This window comes from Ctenopharyngodon idella, chromosome 11 (genome assembly GCF_019924925.1).
Source record: "Ctenopharyngodon idella isolate HZGC_01 chromosome 11, HZGC01, whole genome shotgun sequence".
NCBI lineage: Eukaryota > Metazoa > Chordata > Actinopteri > Cypriniformes > Xenocyprididae > Ctenopharyngodon > Ctenopharyngodon idella.
In genome coordinates, this window is record NC_067230.1 from 462041 (window position 1) to 486922 (window position 24882).

Here is a 24882-nt window from a genome sequence, read left to right on the forward strand (position 1 = left end):
ATCCTGTAACTGTATCTGCATCTCCAACAACAACAGCTGAAACAGAAATGATTATATAGATCATGTGATAACAGAGTAAAAACAAGAGAACATGTCAAACTGTGTGTAAAAGAGCTCAGAGTCTCAAACTCACCTGTACAGATGCTGGAAAACAGCAGCAGAATGTCCCACATGATGAACTTTGACAAGCGTTTCACTTAAATGAAAGACCAAATTCTGTGTGACCAACGCTATGGTTTTCCCCTTCCTTAGTGTGTAAACAACTTAGCGTCAGCAGCTGATATTAACATTTCCTTCCTTTTTTGTATCTCTGACCACATCAGCTCTACAGGACATCTTAAAAGAGCACATTTAATCTGACAAACTGAACATGCTTTTCTTTTGTGTTTTAATCCCGTTCTTACTTTCACTACTTCATTTTAAACTGTCCTGTGGTGGACAAATTATTTTTAAAAGTACAAATAAGCTATTCCATGTAATCTTTAAATCTTTTTTTTAATGAGCAAACTGCTATTCTTTATATGAAGTATAAAACATCACAGCACTGGACCGGTCAAGTATTGTCACGAATCTAAGGATGGCAAGTTTGAAATTTGCTCAAAACTGAACATTCACCTGAGAATGAAGTCACTTGTCAAGTAAACAAAGAGTTTGAGAGTGCAATTCAAGTGAACAAGGCCATACATTGACAGTGAAAGTTTATGAGAGTGTTTTTGTGAGTTCACAGTCTCTTCGCAGCTGATTTCAGTCAAATTGGGTCATCTAGATGGAGTGTCAAAGCTGTGTCGTATTTGACATCACCCATAGTGGGCACTATGTCATGAAGGTATTTTTGACACACATGTGTATTAGGGGTTGAATGACCTGATTTTTTGAAGTAGACTTTTCTGCGATTAATGTTGAGTAGATGTTCACTAATTGCTAATGACACCATTAATAAAAACAGGAGAGATGGGAATGCTTTGCAACATGCCACAATTTTAAACTAGAGGCTAAAGTTTGTGAACAAACTCTGATATTGTCTTGAGAAGCCTGAACCTTGTTGTGCTCAGCTGCAGCAAATGTCAGAATGCTGGACACAAGGATATTGCTCCTACATAACAGCTTATTTTTATCAGTTCTTTTGCCTATGGGTTGTTATATTTCTTTCAGATTTATGCTCGTTCTAAATCAGATAAAGTAGATTAAGTTTATTTGAATGCATTAGTGAGAGAGTGATTGTGTGTGTAAATTAATCCTGTATGTCTGTGCAGCGTCTCTCTACTAATAGTGAACCTGTGGGTTTTAGTCACTTTAGTCACTTTCTAGTCACTTTAGATACAAACAGATATCAATACATGCTAGAACTTTTCAGTTTTAAGCTATTTAAAGCAAACTCTGATCACCATAACGGTGATCCAACCAAACTATTATTTTCAATAAAACTGAACCTCTGTTAATTCTCAATAATTCTTAACTGGTTAGTAATAAGTGAAGCTGGTAATGCTGTTTGTGAAGTTGTTTAATCCTCCTCTGCTGAGATCTTCAGAGATTTAAGTCTTTTTTCTTCAGTTGATTTAATCTAAGGCTATGTTATGATGCTATTTATGTCCTACGGAGCCCCTAAAGGGACGTGGTGGTGGGGAAAAAAATGGGATGGGAGGAAAAATTCTTTTTCAAATTTTTGCGTTCCCTCACAAAGATATTTGCGTTCCCTCGCAAAACTTTTGCGTTCCCTCGCAAAGATATTTGCGTTCCCTTGCTGTGAGCTCGGACAAACACTTCCTCTTTAATGTCCCGCTGGCTGGCAGTAGTGTTTCAGTCAGCTCCATACGTTAATAATGCACACAAATAATGCGCGACTCATAGAGTTTGAACTTGTTGGACTCAAGTATAAAGAAATGCAATCAGTGCTTATGTCAAGCAGTTCAGTTGGCAATTTATTCACAGATTCGAGCTTCCCGGATCATCAACTTGTGAGGTAAACGTTGTTAAAACACAAATGCAGCTATTTCCAATCATAGTAACCTAGACAACGAGCTACAACAACCCAATTTTCTTCAAATGTGCTTTATAGCCTAATATATAAATTGGTCTCTAAGAGCAGGCGGCGGAGAGAGAGTCTGAAGGGACCGTCTGAAAAGTGCAAAACCCAAAACCCTTTTTCTCATTTTATATTATGAAAAATACTCAATAACTTCACTGTAACACATTGTACTATCACCAATTTAGTGCATATATCACTGCTCTCCTGCTGTTATAGGTACTACAACACTTAGTTTGGCTAGTAGCACATAAAGGCTTCTTTACACAAATGATGTTGGTACACAGCTTACATACAACAGCTTTTGCATTATAATTGCTTACTGAATTTGACGGCATTACAATTTATTTAATATTTTTACTAATAACAGTGAAGTTATATTATTTAATAATTAATAATCATAAAAGTTATGCATTTTTTATCAAACTAAGTGTTCCAGTACAACCAGCAGGAGAGCAGTGATGTATGAACTGAATTTGGTGACAGTACAATGTGTTACAGTGAAGTTATTTAGTATTTTTCATAATATAAAATGAGCAAAAGGGTTTTGGGTTTTGCACTTTTCAGACGGTCCCTTCAGACTCGTCTCTCCGCCGCCTGCTCATTGAGACCAATTTATTATAAAGCACATTTGAGGAAAATTGGGTTGTTGTAGCTCGTTGTCTGGGTTACTGTGATTGGAAATAGCTGCATTTGTGTTTTAACAACGTTTAGCTCACGAGTTAACGATCTGGGAAGCTCGAATTGCCAACTTTACTGAACTGCTTGACTTAAGCACTGACTGCATTTCTTTATATTTGAGTCCAGCAAGTTCAAACTCTAAGAGCTGCGCATTATTTGTGTGCATTATTAACGTATGGAGCTGATTGAAACATTACTTCCAGCCAGCTGGACATTAGAGAGGAAGTGTTTGTCCGAGCTCACAGCAAGGGAACGATATTAGGCTCGTTTGAGATAAGCAAATTCTGCGCAGAACCGATCACCGGTGATCACCGCGAGATGATTGCCGGTTAGAAATGTGTCCGAGGGTGGGCCGCCTTGCTCTGATGTCATGCCGTGTGTCAAAAAAGTTTCGCGACGGCGATCGGCCTCATCGGATTCTGCAGTCGAGCGCAGTTGCTCTCCACCGACTGCGCTGACCAAAAGCACGATGGGAAACGACTTGCTGACGACACAGCTTAATGCTCATTGGTTTAAACAGCCGTGATGTATTGATCTCTTTTTAAAATGTTTGATTTTAAAACTCTAATATCATGATTTTATGTGTATAAATTATGTGTGAATATTACTAAACTCTCTCACAGTGCGATCTCTCTATGGGTTATGTGATTGTTATCATATTTATAAAAATATATAAAAACAATAAAAATGATTGATACACGCATCCTTAAAATGAAAATAAATAACAAGTACTTTGGGTGTATTGTTGTTATGTCTCGTAGGTGTCTGATCCACTACGAGAACGGAGAACTGTCCGTCTTGCCTGCACTTTTTTCACTCCTCCCCTCACTGCAGCCGCCTACTCTCGCCTACATTTCAGGCGAGGCTAGACGCATCTCAAACAAGCCTAATATCTTTGCGAGGGAACGCAAAAGTTTTGCAAGGGAACGCAAAGTTTCTCGGGGGAACGCAAAAGATTTGAAAAAATAAAAATTCCTCCCATCCCATTTTTTTTTTTCCACCAGCACATCAAATTTCCTCCCTTCCCAATTTTTTTTCCACCACCACGTCCCTTTAGGGGCTCCGTAATGTCCATTCGTTGTTCACCCCCCTGTTTATTCTGTAATGGTTTGCTCTGTTTTACTATTGGATTACCATAAGCACCTTTAAGAAATGATGCTCCCTTCAATATTGGCACATTTCCTTTAAGAAAGAAAGAAAGAAAGTTCTTGCAGTGCAGTTTTTGACTAAAGTTAATTTATTGTTTGTTTTTGATTGTGCAAGAACTTTCAGTAAACAACTGAAACCTGAATGAAGACCTGAATCAATTCTTTGCCCAAAAGGACAACAAAGGATTATTGCTACTTCATGCTTGTTATCATCAGGTGTCTTCAATAATGCTCATTCATCACTCAATCACTTAAGTATCTAATTAACTCTGCTTCAGTGTTACTTTAACAGCCTGCTGGTGGTTCCCATATAAACACTCAGCGGTGTTAATTTAACACCAAGGTTTTTACTTCACACACCCATATCAAAACCTGAATGCGTGAATTTATGGACAAATTCTCCACATCTGCAAATTAATATGTGAATTCATGCAACAAGAGTTGGACACTTGTAGAATATTGTCACACAAATGCATTGCTTTTCTTGGATATTTTTCTTGCTAAATCATAAATCCATAAAACACCTCCACTACGAGTCTCAAACACAGTTTTTTCACTAAGATTTTCCTGCTCTCTCAATTTTGTACCACATATCTGTGTGAAATGAGGACGTGAAAAAGTGATTTTGCACCTGTAGAGGCAGGGACGGCACTGTTCAGAGACCAGAGGATTTTGGCCAATCAAAGGAGCTTATTTGAGCGTGTTGAGTGGGGCGACACGTGCGCATGCGCATTACTTTGTGTTTTGATTTTGTGAATGAATGATCTATGCTGTTTGGCTATACTCATGTGCCAGTATTACAGAAATATTAAGGCAAACTCTAGCATTATATCTTATCTGTTTGGTAACAATGACGACTCAGTTATGATCTATGACGTATTATTGAACAAAAGACACAGAATAGATGGACTGTTACTGTTTACAAACACTCAGACAGAACAGAGCTGTTTGTTTGTAATGCATAACAGTGACTGTAAAATATCTATTTTAGGTACAGGAGAGTCATATTTTGAGTTCTGGATGTTTAGATTTGGGTTAGTTTGTTACTTAGATCTGGCAACCCTGACATACCAGAATCACTTCACACAGCGGCTATAGGAGAGGAGCAGAACAGGCTTTATTTACACTTTATAAATGTTTTGTACAGAAAAATTGAATAATTAAAGCAATGTAGATTTTACTTTTTTATTCATGGTTTATTACTGAATATATCGGTCCCTCGTTGTTTTGATGTTTTGTGAATGTGTTGTGATGTTTTGTGGATGTGTTGCTGTCACGTAGATCAGTTCTGTCCTGCTGTCCTGTGTTGGGTCAGGTGACTTTATATTGGCATAATAATCACAGTCTGTATCTGTCACCTGATTGGTTGAGTGGGTGTGACCGGGGTTTGAATCAGGCTGCTGTTTGGGTTACTGTGGTGTAAACAGCAGAGACTTCTGGGTGGTTGTTGAGGTGTGATTCCAGGCGTCTGATTGGATGAAGATGTTACCGCGGCGACGTCACTGTTTGGAATCTCTTCATACATGCGGTCAGTCTGAAAAACAATCAATAATTTACTAGTTTATATAAACAATTTTCTCTGTTAATCAATAAACAATAATTTAACATGTATCTTCTACAGGTAAAGATTTGAACACCCACCTCTGTATTGTGCTGCACATTTTGCTGAAATAAAGCTGCATGAAAACAGAGAATCAATTCAAACACTAAAAACAGAACTTAATATTAATAATAATAATAATAATAATAATCACAAACAAACTGTCACCTGTCCCACATTTTCCTTTTCCTCTTTTTCAGGATGAGGCACGTTCCAGAACACAGAGTCAGAACCAGCAGAACCGAACCCAGACCGCCAGCAACAGAAAGCAGGTCTGAACAGGACATGATATTACATGATATGATATTACATAAACAACACACTACTGATTCTGATTATACTGTTAAATGAACAATAACAATCAAAAAATCAATATACCTGTAAATCATTTTTATTATAGTGTTATAAAATATTGTAATATATTGTAATTATAGTGTGTAACTGAAGTGAAACTGCAATGGTAAAACCTCAGCTCAGAAGGAAACACTTCTGTTACGGTTGATGTCAAACCAAATTAACCACATGAATATGGGCCTTCAAATCCAAAATGAACTTATTCTGTGTGATCAAAGAGTTGCATCATGGGTAGTGTAGTTTGTGTACTCACTAGTGGTTGGCTGATGGAGTTCAACTGTAGTATTTCCTGTTGTTGTTCTTGTCGTTTCACTTTCAGTTTGATGAGACACTGACAGAGAAAAACACCAGTGACGTGTGAACAAGCCGCTCATGCAGTAAGATCATGAACACATAAACGAAGCTCCACATTCACACACACAAACCATTCACATCATGTAAATATGAATAGATGTTGTATATATATATTTTTTTATTCACAACATAGATTACTGTCTACTGAAAGCATTTTAATGTTCATTTTAAAGACACTTCCTTATCCAAAGCAACTTGCAAATGTTTAATAACAGGGAAAATCCACTAGAGCAAATTTCTGTGGACTAAACCTTCAGTCTTTAATACCTTTAACACACATTTCATCTCAAAGGAAACATCTCTAACATACATAAATACATTAAAGTACATTTACTTTGCACAATATTCAAGAAATAAGAGTCATATAGTGTGACAGACTGATGAACTGACCTGATTGTGGATTCAGTTCTGTTGTGCTGAAAGACGACTGTGTTTTTGAAAAAGAGCTGATGGTTGAAACTTCAGTGGTGTTTTTATCTGAAGGGTCACAGGAAAGATGGAACTTAATGGATACAAAATTTCATTTAATCTCTATTTAATCACTCTGTTTCATGTCAGAAAAACACTTTAACCACAGTAAAATCACTGTAACGCACAGCTTGTAGTGGATCATTGCTGTATTTTACACTCAACACACTGAAATCTAAGCAGACAATCAACTCAACACAATGACATGAGTCAACTTACAAGATTATTGACATGGTCACTCACTCTCAGCTTGTTTCCATTCAGTTAATTTCTGATATTCACAAAATTAATCACTTACCCTGTTTAACCAGCAACAAAATCTCTGAATAGACATCAGTTAAAAAGATATCAAAAAAAAAAAAGAGTCCTCTTCACAGCACACCAGTATTGTCCTTCATCCTCTTTTCTCAGATCAGTGATGGTGACGGTGAAAACTCTGTTCGTCGTGTTGTCAGTCAGAGAGAATCTCTTGTCTTTATCTGGAGATCCTGATTTAACCATGATATTATTTGACAATTAAAAGTCCCCTTTACAAAAATACTTTGAATTTGATTCATATCCAGATTCATATGAGCATCTGATCTCAACTCTCTCTCCTCTGTGTCCTGTAACTGTATCTGCAGCTCCTACAACAACAGCTGAAACACAAATATCATTATATAGAGCTGTTATGTGTGAGTATGAGACATTAGCAGGCCAGAATAATAACTTACAAATATCATCAATATGAGTTTGATGATCATATTATAACCAAGTGATCATGTCAAACTGTGTGTAAAAGAGCTCAGAGTCTCAAACTCACCTGTACAGATGCTGGAAAAGAGCAGCAGAACGTCCCACATGATGAACTTTGACAAGAGTTTCACTAAAATAAAACGCCAAATTCTGTGTGACAAACGTTTACTGTCGTTCTCTTCTGTACTGAGCAGCATAAGTAACTAAAATGAACATTTCCTTCCCCTTTTGTCTCCTCTAACCACATCAGCTCTACATGACGTCTGTAATGGTTTAACCAACTTACCAAACTTTATTGAATAGATAAGCAGTGTTGTACTCTTTGAGAAAAGGATGATCCACTTCATAATAAGGGGGGTTAGAGTATCTGTGACATTTATTCAGTATGTAAAATGTGAGTGTTTTACACAGCATTCCAGTCTTGTTGCTTATTTAATATTATTGTCAAGAACTGCTCTGAGACACAAAGGTTAGGACCCAAACACAGTGTTTATTAAAAGGGTAATCCACAATCATAATCTACATCCAGGCAAAAGGTCATACAAAAACAAACAATCCAAACAATAGCCGAGTAAAGGGCTGAGGCAAAATGGCGAATCCATGGGAACAGGCAGAGAATCAAAAGAACCAGGACACAGGAGAAACAGGATACATAAGCACTTAGAAATGCAGTTAGACACATATAAGACTTAGCAAAGAATGACAGAGTTAACAACGTTTTAACAGACAGAGCTAATGAGGCTAATGAGTAACAGCTGTAGACAATCAGTGGTGATGAAACAGGGCAGAGGATTATGGGGGATGTAGTCTTTAATGGAATGGCAAAAGTCTGTGATAGAGTGCCCCCTGGTGGCACTCAAGTTCACTCCAGCTGGTGATTGCGATAATTATAACTGCACTACTGCTTTATATAACATATATTTGATTAGAAAGATGTTTTATGATTTGGTATAGCCCTCTCTCTTCAATCTGCTGCTCTCTGTGTCAAAGTTAATGAACAACATTGAACAACATCTCAATTAAGAAGAGACTTACACTTAATAGCCATCATACTCTGAGGGTACGTGAGGAGTTTCAGCACAGCTCCACCTAGTGTTGATAAATAATAATAGAAAATGTATATTTTGCCTATAACTTCAGAATAGTTTTGACCTTCAATAGTTTGATATCAAGCTGAATGATATATAATTATCTCATACCAGCCATTTAGAATTTTGGAGTTATATTCTGTATTTTATGAACCCAATAAGATATTATTACAAATTTGATTTGTGTCATCAGCGTAATGTTCTATATGAGCCTGAGAAGATACAGAGGAGCCGCAGAGTGTTTTATGCAATATCTTGGAAACACTATTGCATTTTAGACTTAAACTTCATCACGTTCATGCTCTGATTCTCCCTGACACACTTGTTTAGCTGCTAATTTTGACTCTTTTGTGTTTTGCCCCATAATCACTGCTTGTAGCAAAACTTTACATTTTTACAATGTGTAATTTTATACATTTTATTAACTTTACTTTTAGTTGTAAATAACTTTTCTGGTTAGTAATATTATACACTTTATAAAATAGTTATAACAGTGAAGAAAAGTGTGTCAAAAATATTGATTCAGTAAAGAAATTTTACCAGATTTCATTTTTTACTTGGAACATCATTCACAATGTCTGTGGACAGTCTTTTTCTTGATCACTGAATATATCGGACCCTTGTTTGTTGTGATGTTTTGTGGATGTGTTGCTGTCACGTAGATCAGTTCTGTCCCGCTGTCCTGTGTTGGGTCAGGTGACTTTATATTGGCATAATAATCACAGTCTGAATCTGTCACCTGATTGGTCGAGTGGGTGTGACCGGGGTTTGAATCGGGCTGCTGTTTGGTTACTGTGGCGTAAACAGCAGAGACTTCTGGGTGGTTGTCGAGGTGTGATGCAGGCGTCTGATTGGACGAAGATGTTACCACGGCGACATCACTGTTGGGAATATCTTCATACATGCGGTCAGTCTGAAAAACAATCAATAATTTACTAGTTTACAAAGATAATACTCTCTATTGATCAATAAACAATCATTTCACATGTATTTCTGATCTTTTACAGGTAAAGATTTGAACACCCACCTCTGTATTGTGCTGCACATTTTGCTGAAATAAAGCTGAATAGAGCATGAATAGAGAAAAAAGACCAAGTCAAATCAATTCAAACACTAAAAACAGGACTTTTAAGTCACAAACAAACTGTTACCTGTCCCACATTTCCTTTTCCTCTTTTTCAGGATGAGGAACGTTCCAGAACACAGAGTCAGAACCAGCAGAACCGAACCCAGACCGCCAGCAACAGAAGACAGGTCTGAACGCATTGATAAACACATGATATTACATAAAACATCACACTGCTGATTCTGATTATACTGTTAAATGAACAATAACAAACTTACAACTGATATAAATCATGATTATTGTACTATTAAAGATATTGTAATTTGGAAATATATAGTTGTTATATAGTGTAACTGAAGTGAAACTGCAATGGTAAACCTCAACTCTTCAGAAGAAAACACTTCTCTTTACGGTTGATGTCAAACTGAATTAACCACATGAAAGCTGATATGTGCATCATTTTATGATTATACAGGAGATAAAATGTGTCTCCACAAATGTTCAAAACAATTTGCTTTCAAAGAGTGATCATGTGATGTGAGTTGCATTATGGGTAGTTAGTGTGCTTACGAGTGTTTGGCTGATGGAGTTCAACTGTAGTATTTCCTGTTGTTGCTCTTGTTTCAGTTTCTGTTTGATGAGTCCACTGACAGAGAGAAAAACACCAGTGACGTGTGAATGAGCCGCTCATGTGATAATATAATAACAAATAATAATAAACCCTGACAGTAGACCAAAAAAATCACAAATTACATTGTTTGCTCTGTGCTGTTGCTGCATATGAACAACGGTTTTGTTTCTGTTCATAACACTGATTACTGATAATCACATTACATTAGTGCTCATTTAGAAGATGCTTTATTATCTGAACTGATACAGGGGTCACTTTGGATAAAAGTGTTTGTCAAATACATGAAAAACCCACGTGAAGTAATGCAGAAACTGTAAAAGAAAGAAACTAAAGAAAACAGGCTGTGAAATGACGTCAAACATTCAGTTGTTGTACATTTGATTGAAGTGTTGAGGAACAACTTGATCTCTGACTATTGAAGCTGCTGCCATTTTGTTTTGTTTTTTTTGCCAAGTTGGAGATTTGATGAAATTCAGACTTTCCAAGCTGGTGCAAGATTGAGGAAGACATGAACTATGCAGTGGAACTAGTTGGAAACTCGTAATTACAGGAATTGCATCAAGATCATGAATGCAGCATTAGATTTGTGTATAGAAGCTTTGATATCTCTATATTCAGTATAATCAGACTAACTATTAACGTTTTATTGAAGTTATGACTTATGTATGCAAACACAGTAACTTCACATTAACAATATTTTCACCAAAATGCATGTGAGTGTAGATGTCTGCAGGTGTATTCAGTGTGTGTGTGTGTGTGAGTACAGGTACCTGTGCTGGTGTGTTCGTGCTGGTGTGTTCAGTGCTGGTGTGTTTATTGCTGGTGTGTTTCAGTGCTGGCGTGTTCAGTGCTGGTGTTTGTATGCGGACGAATGGTGGATGTTGAGATCTGGACAGGTTTTGGCCTCTGTGGAGCTGAGAAATGAGGAAGAGCCATCACACCATTCAAATTAAACAAATATATTCATAAAACAACAAACATGAATGATGAAGCAGATTGTTGTTTAATAATGAACATCAGGCACCTCTGATCACATTCAGCTGGATTTGTTTATATTCTCCCCATCCAGCGATACAGCCGTATGTTCCAGCATCTTCCATCTTCAGGTCACTGATGGTCACTGTAAATGATCTGGTCTTATGATCATCCTGCAGTGAGAATCTGGGTGAGGACTTTTTTCCATGAGATTGTAGTATAAGGACACTCTCTCTGTAAACTCCTTTGTAGAAGTATTTGTAAGAGTTTTCATATCCTCCTGGATAAGGGCAGTTAATGCTCACCGGTTCTCCCTCCGTTCCTCTCACTGTAATGTCCACAGACAGTGACCTGCTCACTGCACACACACACACACACACACACACACACACACACACACACACACACACACACACACACACACACACACACACACACACACACAGAGGTTTGTTTTTGTGAATTGTGGGGACATTCCACAGGCGTAATGGTTTATATACTGTACAAACCGTACTTTCTATCGCCCACCAACCCTACACCTAAACCTACCCATCACAGGAAACTGTGCACATTTTTACTTTCTCAAGAAAACTCATTCTGTATGATTTATAAGCCTTTTGAAAAATGGGGACATGGGGTAATGTCCTCATAAGTCACCCTCTCCTTGTAATACCTATGTCATACCCATGTCATTATACAAATTTGTGTCCTGATGTCACAAAAATGTGCACACACACACACACTCACACACACACACACACACACTGCTTTACTCATGTAATGAAAAACACAACATAAGAGCAGATAATAAACACTTTTATCAGAGATCTTGAGCTCTTACCCGTCAGCAGAAACACACAAACTGTCAGCGGAAACTTCATTTCTTCATCAGTTCAGATCAGAAAAATCAGTCTGAAACTCTCAGCAGTTCCTCAAACAACTTTCTGAAACACAAATACCAATAATACTGCTCTCATCTATCAGTGGAGAATAAAATAATACATTAGTTTCTCATCTCATGTGTTGAGAACCAAACTCTACTGTTCACTGACTGTGTGTCTGTGACCAGGAAATTAGCTGTGAATTCATGAACCACAACCTGTTCCTGTCCTCTCTGTTTCCATCTGTCTTTACATGTTTGATTGCTTTCTGATGCCCTTTTGCTCCTTTTCTACTACTAAATTACATTTTTTTTTAAAATATATTTAAAACATGTTAACATCGTCCACTTTTAAAGAAACAATCCTTGCCAAACTCTGATAGAAAAGGACAAATGAAAAAGCTTTGAGATGAATAATAAATGCTTTTTAGAGTTATTTTCTGTGGTAATCGACGGCATGGGCAAAAACGCTGACATTTACAGAAAGTGTAAATAATATTTAATATATTATAATATATAATAACATTAAGATCACAATTTCTCCATCATATGAGCTCTGGGAGAAGAGTTGCATTGTGGGAAATGTAGTTTGTGTGTTCAGCTGAAGCATCAAAGCTCTTCCTGTGGCTGTAGTTTCACTTCTTGTTTGGCAAGTGTGTGTCACAGACATCTCAAAAGGCTTTTTTAGTATTATGTTGATAAAGCTATCCTTAGCATTAGCATCTCAATGGCTGGATTTATATTGATTTAATGAATTATCAGAATATGCAGCTGCTTTTGAAGTCATGAATGGAGAAAGATGCTCTCTGGCAGCAGATTATTGTAGTTACAACATCAACCAGCAGGAGTGAACAGATGAAACTAACCTGACAAACCTTGAACTGAACATCCATATACACATTAATAACTGCAGACATACATAACAGTAATAATGAAATAAAATACATGCTACACTTGCAATCCAGAATAACATGATTTAATTTGCCCATTAAACTGCAGAATGAAAGAATCTCATGAGACTTTCAGCTTAAAAAAAGAATACATTTATTTTATGATCCATATCCAGAATCAAATGTAAAACTGCCACATTAATGATGATTACAATAAAACACAAATGACCAAATAATCAAGTCATGAAGATGAATCTGATAATGAACAGACAAAACAAGCTTTATTATGACTCATGTTCAGTAAAACGATGAAAATGATGAGAAGGATGAAGATAATTTGGTAGCTATATATTATATTATATTATATTATATTATATTATATTATATTATATATGACAATAGTTTATGAACCACAGCTGTAAAATACAGTTATTTCTGTGTCTCTGTCCTCTGGATTACAGTGATGTCCAGTGTCTTTGATCTACAGTCACAGGAAACAAGAATTAGTGTAACGGAGGACACTGTAGACGAGCCGAACCCAAGTGCAGCTAATTAAAGATTATCCAGGACAAACAAGACAAGACAAGATGATGATTTGAACTAGACTTGATGATAATCTTAACATGAACCTAATGAATGAATCTAAACATGAAAATAAAAAATAAACATGAACTTGACGTGACGTGACGTGACGTGACTAAGAGACTCTTCAACAGCGGTTACAGGGAACAAAGCTCGACAAGAGAACAATGAAACATGAGGGCTATATATACAGAGAGACTAATGACTAACAATGAACACCTGTTCATAATCAAACCATGAAACCAATGAGAACATGACACATACACAAGGGAACCAATCAGAACAACACATGAACAGGGAAGCACATGACAGGATCACATGAGGAGCAAGAGAAACACATGACAGGAAACATGACTGTGACTAAACTTCAAAATAAAAGACCTGACAACAAGAACATGAAGCAAACGTGACAGTTAACAGAGAAAATAAATCTGTTTACAGTTTTAACACATGAATATAATAATTCACACACAATGTCTGAAAATCACTGCCATCACAGTCCTCTGTTTCAGTGTCATTACACTGTTGAGCAATAAATAAAATCTGACTGTTTCAGTGAAACTGCTAACACAATTACTACTGTAAACCTTGAGTGAAATAAATAACCATAATCATCAGTTTCTGATCACTCACCTGTTCATAAAACACTGGATTAAACTCTACAGTGGAGGACGACAGCAGACCTGTGAAACAGATCAATGTTAGTCTTTCTTAGATACTCACTTCATCAGTTATTTTATAGTTCATAATTATAAGATCCTTTAATTTAGATACTCAAACATGTTATCCCAAACCCAACTCTTCAGTTTTTTGTTCCTCAAAATACTGAAAAATCAGATAAAAGGACTGTTTAGTGTAAAATATTACTTTTATTCTTCTTTTTCTTTCTCACAGCCACTATAATAAGTGGAACTGCTATCAGGAGTAAAACCAAAGCCTCCACAGTGACGATAATCACAACTGAAGCTGAAACATACAAGAGGAAACAGTCAGGAGAATCAGAATAGAAACTGGTTCACAGAACGATTAAATGAAAGACTTAAATGGAAAAAAAAAAAGGAATATGAGGACTATTGAAAAGTCATGTTGCCATGGCAACCATCTGTCTGACCTTTCACTTCCTGTTCTGATGGACGATGTGATGTAAAGTTCACTTCATGTGAGAGAAATATAGTCCAGAGAGACGTGTGTCAGGTGAAGACATCAGCAGTAAATGACAGACATATTATTAGTATTATTTATATTATTGTTATTTTAAGTAAAGGATATCACTGACAGATGAAGGTCAGAAGATGAACCTGCTGAAGAGATGATCTGATGGTCTGTGATCGTGATGCTGCTGGATTGTGGGTTTGTGTCTGATGTTCTCAGATAGGGCGGCGTGTTTGAAAATGAGCTGATAGTTTGATCTGAAGGAGAATAAAGACTGAGCTGTTATACTGACACATTAATGCACATAATCATGGATTTATTTGAAGAGAAACTTGAGCTGGAAGATTAATATTAAATATTAGGCACCTGGATAGAAGGTGGATGTTGAGATCTGGACAGGTTTTGGCCTCTGTGGAGCTGAGAAACAAGGTCACACCATACAAATGACACAAATACATTAATAATACAATCATTAACTACAGCATGAAGCATAAACATGAATGATGAAGCAGATTGTTTTATTGTTTTTGTTGTTGTTGTTTGTTTTCAATGCATATCAGGTACCTCTGATCACATTCAGCTGGATTTGTTTATATTCTCCCCATCCAGCGATACAGCCGTACCGTCCAGCATCTTCCATCTTCAGGTCACTGATGGTCACTGTAAATGATCTGGTCTTATGATCATCCTGCAGTGAGAATCTGGGTGAGGACTTTTTTCCATGAGATTGTAGTATAATGACACTCTCTCTGTAAGCTCCTTTGAAGAAGTATTTGTAAGAGTTTTCATATCCTCCTGGATAAGGGCAGTTAATGCTCACTGGTTCTCCCTCCGTTCCACTCACTGTAATGTCCACAGACAGTGACCTGATCACTGCACAAACACACACACACACACACACACACACACACACACACACACACACACACACACGCACACACACACACACAGAGGTTTGTTTTTGTGAATTGTGGGGACATTCCACAGGCGTAATGGTTTATATACTGTACAAACGTACCCACCAACCTAAACCTACCCATCACAGGAAACTGTGCACATTTTTACTTTCTCAAAAAAACTCATTCTGTATGATTTATAAGCCTTTTGAAAAATGGGGACATGGGGTAATGTCCTCATAAGTCACCCTCTCCTTGTAATACCTATGTCATACCCATGTCATTATACAAATTTGTGTCCTGATGTCACAAACATGTGCACACACACACACACTCACACACACACACACACACACACACACACACTGCTTTACTCATGTACACTGATAAATAAGCTATAATAATAGATAATAAACACTTTTATCAGAGATCTTGAGCTCTTACCCGTCAGCAGAAACACACAAACTGTCAGCGGGAATTTCATTTCTTTATCAGTTCAGTTCAGAGAATCAGTCTGAAACTCTCAGTAGTTCCTCAAACAACTTTCTGAAACGTAAATAACAATAATACTGTGCTCTTTTATTGGTGGAGAATAAATAATACGTTTGTTTCTTGTCTCACGTGTTGAGAGTCAAACTCTACTGTTCACTGACTGTGTGTCTGTGTTTGCGTGTGTTGTTAGTTGTGAAAACGCCTCTCAGTTTTGACCAGGAAATTAGCAGTGAATTCATGAGTCACAACCTGTTTCCTGTCCTCTCTGTTTCCATCTGTCTTTAACATGTTTGAGTGATTTCTGATGCCCTTTTGCTCTTTTTCTACTACTACATTACATAAAAAAAAAAAAAAATAAAAAAAAACATGTTAATGTTAAGCATCCACTTTTAAAGAATCAATCCTTGCCAAAACTTGATTGAAAAGGACAAATGAAAAAGCATTGAGGTGAATAGAAAATGCTTTTTAGAGTTATTTTCTGCGGTAATCGACAGCATGGCAAAACACTGTTGTTTATAGAAACTGTAAATAATATTTTCTCTCAGCAGTTCCTCAAACGACTTTCTGAAACTCAAACACCCAATAATACTGCTCTCATCTATCAGAGAGTAAAATAACACATTTGTTTCTCATCTATCATATGTTGAGAGTCAAGTGTGTCTATGTGGTGTTAGGTGTGAAAACGCCTCTCAGTTTTGACCAGGGAATTATTCATGAACCACAACCTGTTTTCCTGTCCTCTCTGTTTCCATCTGTCTTTAACATGTTTGAATGATTTCTGATGCCCTTTTGCTGCTTTTCTACTTTACTACTAAATTACATTTTGTACATTTCAACAGGTTAAGTACAAGCATAATTAACCACTTATGGAAAAATGTTAATAGTATACAGCTACTTTTGAATAGTCATCATGACGAAAGATGCTTTATGACAACAGATGCAGTTATGACATTTACCAGCAGGGGTGCACAGATGAAACTAACCTGACAAACCTTGAACCTCTGAATTTAACATCTGACCAGGAAATGCCATGTACAGATATATAGCATAAAATAAAATAAAATATATAAAATAAATAACAAAAAACTTGCATTACAAAATAATTGGTTTTGTGCCAGCCAGTATCAAGTCAACACACTTGAGGTAAGTGTAATCCATTTATTTCTATCCAAGATTTTGACTAAAGAGAGAAACAAAAAAAGAAAATTGACAAAGCAACTTACCCCAATGCAGTTGAACACTGTTTGTGTGTTTACTGACAGGCATCTTAGTTGACTACTAAGGCTATGTTCAGGCTGTCAGTCCAAATCCTATTTTTGTGCATATCCAATTGAAATCCGATCAGATTTAGCAAGTTTGAACGGCCAAAAATCTCATGAAATGCGATTTTTACAAATCAATTTCAAGGTACAATCATATGTGGTTTGAAATCCTATTCAAATTGCATTTCTGTAAATCCATTTTGACCACTCTGATCGGATTTCTGATGGTTTATGTGACTTTCTCATGCCACGTAAAATGTAAACGTCAGACATTCTTATAGGGAACATGCTGAAAAGGTTGTGCTGATGCAAAGTGCCGGATCAGATTTGGACTGACTGTGAACGTAGCCTAAATCCCTTTAAGCAGGACCCTACAGGTGTTATCTAGGTGCAGTGACGAGAATACAACACTAGGGGTAGATACTCAGCTCAACAAAATGACAAAAATGGAAAGGGAAATTTCACTCTCTCAATAAACAAATATTCAACTCTAATTCCAACAGACAACTCAAAGAAAATTAATGATTAGAAGTTGACAGAAAGAGTATAAGTAAGAGATGAAGTGACCTGTTGAGGAGATCTGATGGTCTGTGATTCTGCTGGACGGATTCATTTCTGATTCACTCCTGACTGAAAATGAGCTGATCGTTGAAACTTCAGTGATCTTGTTAGCTGGTTAAAAAACAAACAACAACAAAGATCAACCTGAATTTGGTTGTTATTACACTTATACATTGGCACATTCATCTGAAAACTGCATTTATGAATTAAGCAGTACATATACTGTTATATAATAATACAGATACATTTTTTTATGTCACATGAATCACTTAATAGGCTTTAATAGTTAACAGTATAATAATATTTAAATAAATATCATTGTTGTGGTTTATTTATTAATGGTGCTTGCCAAAGGCAAAGCATCATTATTGTTCTCCTGCATACTTATTATTATTATTAATGGTGCTTGCCAAAGGCAAAGCATCATTATTGTTCTCCTGCATACTTATTATTATTATTATTATTAATGGTGCTTGCCTCTGGCAAAGCATCATTATTGTTCTCCTGCATACTTATTATTATTATTATTATTAATGGTGCTTGCCAAAGGCAAAGCATCATTATTGTTCTTCTGCATACTTATTATTATTATTAATGGTGCTTGCCAAAGGCAAAGCATCATTATTGTTCTTCTGCATACTTATTATTATTATTAATGGTGCTTGCCAAAGGCAAAGCATCATTATTGTTCTCCTGCATACTTATTATTATTAATGGTGCTTGCCAAAGGCAAAGCATCATTATTGTTCTCCTGCATACTTATTATTATTATTATTATTATTATTCTTCTTCTTCTTCTGGACAAAACTTCGGCGCGTAACTTGTCCCGCAGTTTTTGTCCTAGACCCACGAATGAGGTGTCAAATCGTGCGGATTATTGAGGAGAGGTGTGCTATGACTTTTATAAGCGATCGGGTGTACGATGTTCGCCCGGCGGGCGAAAAAGTAGCCGAAAAATCCCATTGACTTAACATTGCAACAAACTTTGACGAGTCATAGCTCCTAACAAGAATTTCGTAGAAACATGTGGGTTACCACGTTTGAAGAGGCTGACAGTCTCTGTCAGACCATACCTCAAAATGGGATGTAAGTTGTACCCCTGGGGTGCAAGAGCTGCCCAAAGTGGCCCCATAGACTTACTATGGTGAAGCCGTGCCCATAAAACAGTGTGTTTTTCCTACTATGGTAAATTACATAGGGATTTTGTATTGAACATAACTCTGGATCACAGTGTCATAGAGACAAGGGGGTGGGCTCATTTTACTCAGGCAACCAATCAGTCTCTCAAGATCATTGTGAAGCTATCAAGCCACGCCCTAGCAACCATATACAGCACCATAGCAACAAGTTCCATAGACTTCCATTGAAAAAGATCAAAGGAATATCTTTGGATGGAAGTGTCATAGAAACATGAGGGTGGGCTCGTTTAACTCGGTGCAGCATACGGCCAGTCACGAGTCACCTTCAAGACTTCATAGCCACGCCCTAGCAACCATTTAGAGCACCCTAGCAACCCAAAGCATAGAGGGATATCTTCAAATCTGAATATCATAGAGGCATGGTGGTTGGTTTATATCATTCATACTAGCAAGCAGCTTTGGAGTATCATCACTGGCAGCTGCTAAGCCACTCCCTAGCAACCAAATAGAGTACCCTAGCAACCATTTTGCAAGGCCTATTTCTCTGTATCAGAACATCGTAGAGACATGGGGGTTGGTTTATATTGGCAAGCAGCCTTTGGAGTATCATCATTGGCAGCTGCCAAGCCACTCCCTAGCAACCAAACAGAGTACCCTAGCAACCGTTTTGAAAGACCTATATCTCTGCATCAGAACATCGTAGAGACATGGCGGTTGGTTCTTTTTGACTCATGCTAGCAAACTGGACTTGCAACATGCTACACATGCTAGCAGTGAATAGCTACGTGCTAATAGCAATTAGCTTAGGTTTTATACATGACACAAACAAGTAAAAATGTGTTAGCATCATGCTAGTAGCATACTAATTGAGTTAGCATCATGCTAGTAGCATGCTAATCACGTTAGCATCATGCTAGCAAACATGCTAATCATGTTAGCATCTTGCCAAAATCACATTAGCAACACGCTAATTGTGTTAGCATCATGCTAGCAAAATGCTAATTGTGTTAGCATCATGCTAGCAACATTCTAATCGTGTTAGCATCATGCTAGCAACATGCTAATTGTGTTAGCATCATCCTAGCAACATGCTAATCGTGTTACCATCATGCTAGCAACATGCTAATAATGTTAGCATCTTGTTAAAAACATGCTAGCAACATGTTAATCATGTTACCATCTTGCTAAAAACATGTTAGCAACATGGCAAGAATGCTAGCATCATGCTAGCAACATGCTAATCATGTTAGCATCTTGCTAAAAACATGCTAACAACATGCTAATTATGTTAGCATCATGCTAATCAAGAGTGCCGAGTTTTGCCACTGCAAGCACCATTCACATTTTCTTCAGGAAATGTACATTCTAGTTAATGGTGCTTGCCTCTGGCAAAGCATCATTATTGTTCTCCTGCATACTTATTATTATTATTATTATTATTATTCTTCTTCTTCTGGACAAAAACTTCGGCGCGTAACTTGTCCCGCAGTTTTTGTCCTAGACCCATGAATGAGGTGTCAAATCGACCGGCTCATTGAGGAGAGGTGTGCTATGACTTTTATAAGCGATCGGCCCAACGATGTTCGCACAGGGGGCGAAAAAGCGGCCAAAAAAGTCCCATTGACTTTCAATGGCGGAATGTTCAGAAATTTGAATCTCAACTGTCACTTTCTCACACACGCACACACACGCAGGGCCTTAGAACCCTTTCTCTCACTCACTCACATCTCTCACTATTGATCACAGTGTCATAGAGACAAGGGGGCGGGCTCATTTCACTCAGGCAACCAATCAGTCTCTCAGGATCAATGTGAAGCTTTTAAGCCACGCCCTAGCAACCATATAGAGCACCATAGCAACAGGTTCCATAGACTTCCATTCAAAAAGATCAAAGATAGTCCTTTGGATAGAAGTGTCATAGGAACATGAAGGTGGGCTCATTTGACTCGGGAGAGCAAACGGCCAATCACGAATCACCTTTAAGACTTCATAGCCACGCCCTAGCAACCATTTAGAGCACCCTAGCAACCCAAAGCATAGAGGGATATCTTCAAATCTGAATATCATAGAGGCATGGGGGTTGATTTATATCATTCATATTGGCAAGCAGCCTTTGGAGTATCATCACTGGCAGCTGCCAAGCCACTCCCTAGCAACCAAACAGAGTACCCTAGCAACCATTTAGCAAGACCTATATCTCTGCATCAGAACATCGTAGAGACATGGCGGTTGGCTCTTTTGACTCATGCTAGCAAACTGGACTTCCAACATGCTACACATGCTAGCAGTGAATAGCTACATGCTAATAGTGATTAGCTAAGTGCTAAAGTGTCTAAGAACATGCTAAGAACTCTATAAAAACACCATAGTAACCATCTGTGACAACTACCAACCACCTAGTAACATCATAGCAACCACTCAGGTTACCATAGCAACTGCCTAGCAACCACTCATAACACCCTAGCAACCGCCTAGCAACACCTTAGCAACTGCCCCAAGTACCTTACCAACTGCCTAGCAACCGCCTAGCAACCATCCAGGTTACCATAGCAACCGCCTAGCAACCACTCAGAACACCCTAGCAACCGCCTAGCAACACCTAAGCAACCGCCCCAAGTACCTTACCAACTGCCTAGCAACTGCCTAGCAACCGCCCAGGTTACCATAGCAACCGCCTAGCAACCACCCAGAACACCCTAGCAACCGCCTAGCAACACCTTAGCAACCGCCCCAAGTACGTTTCCAACTGCCTAGCAACCGCCTAGCAACAACCCAGGTTACCATAGCAACCGCCTAGCAACCACCTAGAACACCCTAGCAACCGCCTAGCAACATCTTAGCAACCACCCCAAGTACCTTAGCAACTGCCTAGCAACCGCCTAGCAACCACCCAGGTTACCATAGCAACCACCTAGCAACCACCCAGAACACCCTAGCAACCGCCTAGCAACACCTTAGCAACCACCCCAAGTACCTTAGCAACTGACTAGCAACACCCTAGCAACCACCCAGGTTACCATAGTAACCGCCTAGCAACCACCCAGAACACCTTAGCAATTGCCTAGAAACACCCTAGCAACCGAGTGCTGAATTTTGCCACTGCAAGCACCATTCACATTTTCTTCAGGAAATGTACATTCTAGTATTGTAATTACTATTCACCTGGACAAAACTTTGGCGCGTAACTCGTCCCGCACCGTTTGTCGTAGACCCATAAATGAGGTGTCAAATCGACCGGCTTAATGAGGAGAGGTGTGCTATGACTTTTCTAAGCGATCGGGTGTACGAAGTTTGCCCAGCGGACAAAAAATCAGCTGAAAAAAGTCCCATAGACTTAATATTGGGACAAAATCTGTGAGATCATATCTTTGGATCAGAAGGTCATAGAGACTTGGGGCTGGGCTCTTTTGACTCGGCCAGCCAATAGGTAGTGACACAGCAACTTCATAGCCACGCCCTAGCAACCAATTACAGCACCCTAACAACTGAGTGGCGAGTTTTGCCACTGCAAGCACCATTCACATTTTCTTCAGGAAATGTACATTCTAGTTATTATTATTATTATTCTTCTTCTTCTGGACAAAAACTTCGGCGCGTAACTTGTCCCGCAGTTTTTGTCCTAGACCCATGAATGAGGTGTCAAATCGACCGGCTCATTGAGGAGAGGTGTGCTATGACTTTTATAAGCGATCGGCCCAACGATGTTCGCACAGGGGGCGAAAAAGCGGCCAAAAAAGTCCCATTGACTTTCAATGGCGGAATGTTCAGAAATTTGAATCTCAACTGTCACTTTCTCACACACACTCACACACGCAGGGCCTTAGAACCCTTTCTCTCACTCACTCACATCTCTCACTATTGATCACAGTGTCATAGAGACAAGGGGGCGGGCTCATTTCACTCAGGCAACCAATCAGTCTCTCAGGATCAATGTGAAGCTATTAAGCCACGCCCTAGCAACCATATAGAGCACCATAGCAACAGGTTCCATAGACTTCCATTCAAAAAGATCAAAGATAGTCCTTTGGATAGAAGTGTCATAGGAACATGAAGGTGGGCTCATTTGACTCGGGAGAGCAAACGGCCAATCACGAATCACCTTTAAGACTTCATAGCCACGCCCTAGCAACCATTTAGAGCACCCTAGCAACCCAAAGCATAGAGGGATATCTTCAAATCTGAATATCATAGAGGCATGGGGGTTGATTTATATCATTCATACTGGCAAGCAGCCTTTGGAGTATCATCATTGGCAGCCGCCAAGCCACTCCCTAGCAACCAAACAGAGTACCCTAGCAACCGTTTAGCAAGACCTATATCTCTGTATCAGAGCATCGTAGGGACATGGCGGTTGGCTTATATTGGCAAGCAGCCTTTGGTGTATCATCATTGGCAGCCGCTAAGCCACTCCCTAGCAACCAAACAGAGTACCCTAGCAACCGTTTAGCAAGACCTATATCTCTGCATCAGAGCATCGTAGAGACATGGCGGTTGGCTCTTTTGACTCATGCTAGCAAACTGGACTTCCAACATGCTAAACATGCTAGCAGTGAATAGCTACATGCTAATAGTGATTAGCTAATTGCTAAAGTGTCTAAGAACATGCTAAGAACTCTATAAAAACACCATAGTAACCATCTGTGACAACTACCAACCACCTAGTAACATCATAGCAACCACCTAGGTTACCATAGCAACTGCCTAGCAACCACTCATAACACCCTAGCAACCGCCTAGCAACACCTTAGCAACTGCCCCAAGTACCTTACCAACTGCCTAGCAACCGCCTAGCAACCACCCAGGTTACCATAGCAACCGCCTAGCAACCACCCAGAACACCCTAGCAACCGCCTAGCAACACCTTAGAAACCACCCCAAGTACCTTAGCAACTGCCTAGCAACACCCTAGCAACCACCCAGGTTACCATAGCAACCGCCTAGCAACCACCCAGAACACCCTAGCAACCGCCTAGCAACACCTTAGCAACCACCCCAAGTACCTTAGCAACTGCCTAGCAACACCCTAGCAACCACCCAGGTTACCATAGTAACCGCCTAGCAACCACCCAGAACACCTTAGCAATTGCCTAGAAACACCCTAGCAACCGAGTGCTGAATTTTGCCACTGCAAGCACCATTCACATTTTCTTCAGGAAATGTACATTCTAGTTAATGGTGCTTGCCTCTGGCAAAGCATCATTATTGTTCTCCTGCATACTTATTATTATTATTATTATTCTTCTTCTTCTGGACAAAACTTCGGCGCGTAACTTGTCCCGCAGTTTTTGTCCTAGACCCATGAATGAGGTGTCAAATCGACCGGCTCATTGAGGAGAGGTGTGCTATGACTTTTATAAGCGATCGGGTGTACGATGTTCGCCCGGCGGGCGAAAAAGTAGCCGAAAAATCCCATTGACTTAACATTGTGAAGAACTTTGACGAGTCATAGCTCCTAACAAGAATTTCGTAGAAATTCTTGTTAGGAGCTATGGTTTTATACATGACACAAACAAGTAAATGACACAAACAAGTAAAAATGTGTTAGCATCATGCTAGTAGCATGCTAATCATGTTAGCATCATGCTAGCAAACATGCTAATCATGTTAGCATCTTGCCAAAATCACATTAGCAACATGCTAATCGTGTTAGCATCATGTTAGCAACATGCGAATTTGTTAGCATCATGCTAGCAACATGCTAATCTTGTTAGTATCATGCTAGCAACATGCTAATTGTGTTAGCATCATGCTAACAACATGCTAATCGTGTTAGCATCATGCTAGCAACATGCTAATTGTGTTAGCATCATGCTAGCAAAATGCTAATCGTGTTAGCATCATGCTAGCAACATGCCAATCGTGTTAGCATCATGCTAACAACATGCTAAAAATGTTAGCATCTTGC

At 38.6% G+C, this 24882-nt stretch overlaps 2 protein-coding genes and 3 long non-coding RNA genes across 7 annotated transcripts in view; all 5 read right to left on the bottom strand.

Annotated features, from left to right (window-relative positions):
- gdf11 (growth differentiation factor 11) overlaps positions 1 to 336 on the bottom strand; it is an 82256-nt gene extending 81920 nt beyond the window's left edge. The window contains exon 1 of the mRNA XM_051913484.1: positions 316 to 336. Coding sequence (XP_051769444.1) covers positions 316 to 336 — 21 coding nt within the window. The remainder of the gene's footprint in view (positions 1 to 315) is intronic.
- Positions 337 to 5631: 5295 nt separating this feature from the next.
- LOC127522733 (uncharacterized) lies at positions 5632 to 7139 on the bottom strand. The gene is made up of 4 exons (XR_007932668.1): positions 6927 to 7139; positions 6551 to 6637; positions 6060 to 6137; positions 5632 to 5726 (listed from the first exon to the last, which is right to left on the bottom strand). It is a non-coding gene; the product is annotated as an uncharacterized LOC127522733 (long non-coding RNA).
- Positions 7140 to 9126: 1987 nt separating this feature from the next.
- Positions 9127 to 10159, bottom strand: LOC127522734 (uncharacterized). The gene is made up of 4 exons (XR_007932669.1): positions 10088 to 10159; positions 9603 to 9707; positions 9479 to 9513; positions 9127 to 9364 (listed from the first exon to the last, which is right to left on the bottom strand). It is a non-coding gene; the product is annotated as an uncharacterized LOC127522734 (long non-coding RNA).
- An 817-nt stretch (positions 10160 to 10976) lies between these two features.
- On the bottom strand, positions 10977 to 12029 carry LOC127522741 (uncharacterized). The gene is made up of 3 exons (XR_007932678.1): positions 11965 to 12029; positions 11173 to 11481; positions 10977 to 11062 (listed from the first exon to the last, which is right to left on the bottom strand). It is a non-coding gene; the product is annotated as an uncharacterized LOC127522741 (long non-coding RNA).
- A 1118-nt stretch (positions 12030 to 13147) lies between these two features.
- LOC127522723 (CMRF35-like molecule 5) lies at positions 13148 to 16718 on the bottom strand. 3 transcript variants are annotated; one of them, XR_007932660.1, is made up of 8 exons: positions 15968 to 16716; positions 15192 to 15500; positions 14994 to 15044; positions 14752 to 14884; positions 14587 to 14628; positions 14343 to 14441; positions 14109 to 14158; positions 13148 to 13374 (listed from the first exon to the last, which is right to left on the bottom strand). XR_007932660.1 is itself a non-coding variant. In XM_051912999.1 (8 exons), the coding sequence occupies exons 2-8, from the start codon at positions 15265 to 15267 to the stop codon at positions 13297 to 13299; spliced, it is 507 nt and encodes a 168-aa protein (XP_051768959.1). In that variant the 5' UTR covers positions 15268 to 15315; positions 15968 to 16718; the 3' UTR covers positions 13148 to 13296. The 3 variants fall into 3 exon arrangements, 2 of the variants coding, with proteins under 2 accessions (XP_051768959.1, XP_051768958.1); XM_051912999.1 differs by having other exon boundaries at positions 14774 to 14884; positions 15192 to 15315; positions 15968 to 16718; XM_051912998.1 differs by having other exon boundaries at positions 14774 to 14884; positions 15968 to 16718.
- Between the last annotated feature and the right edge of the window lie 8164 nt (positions 16719 to 24882).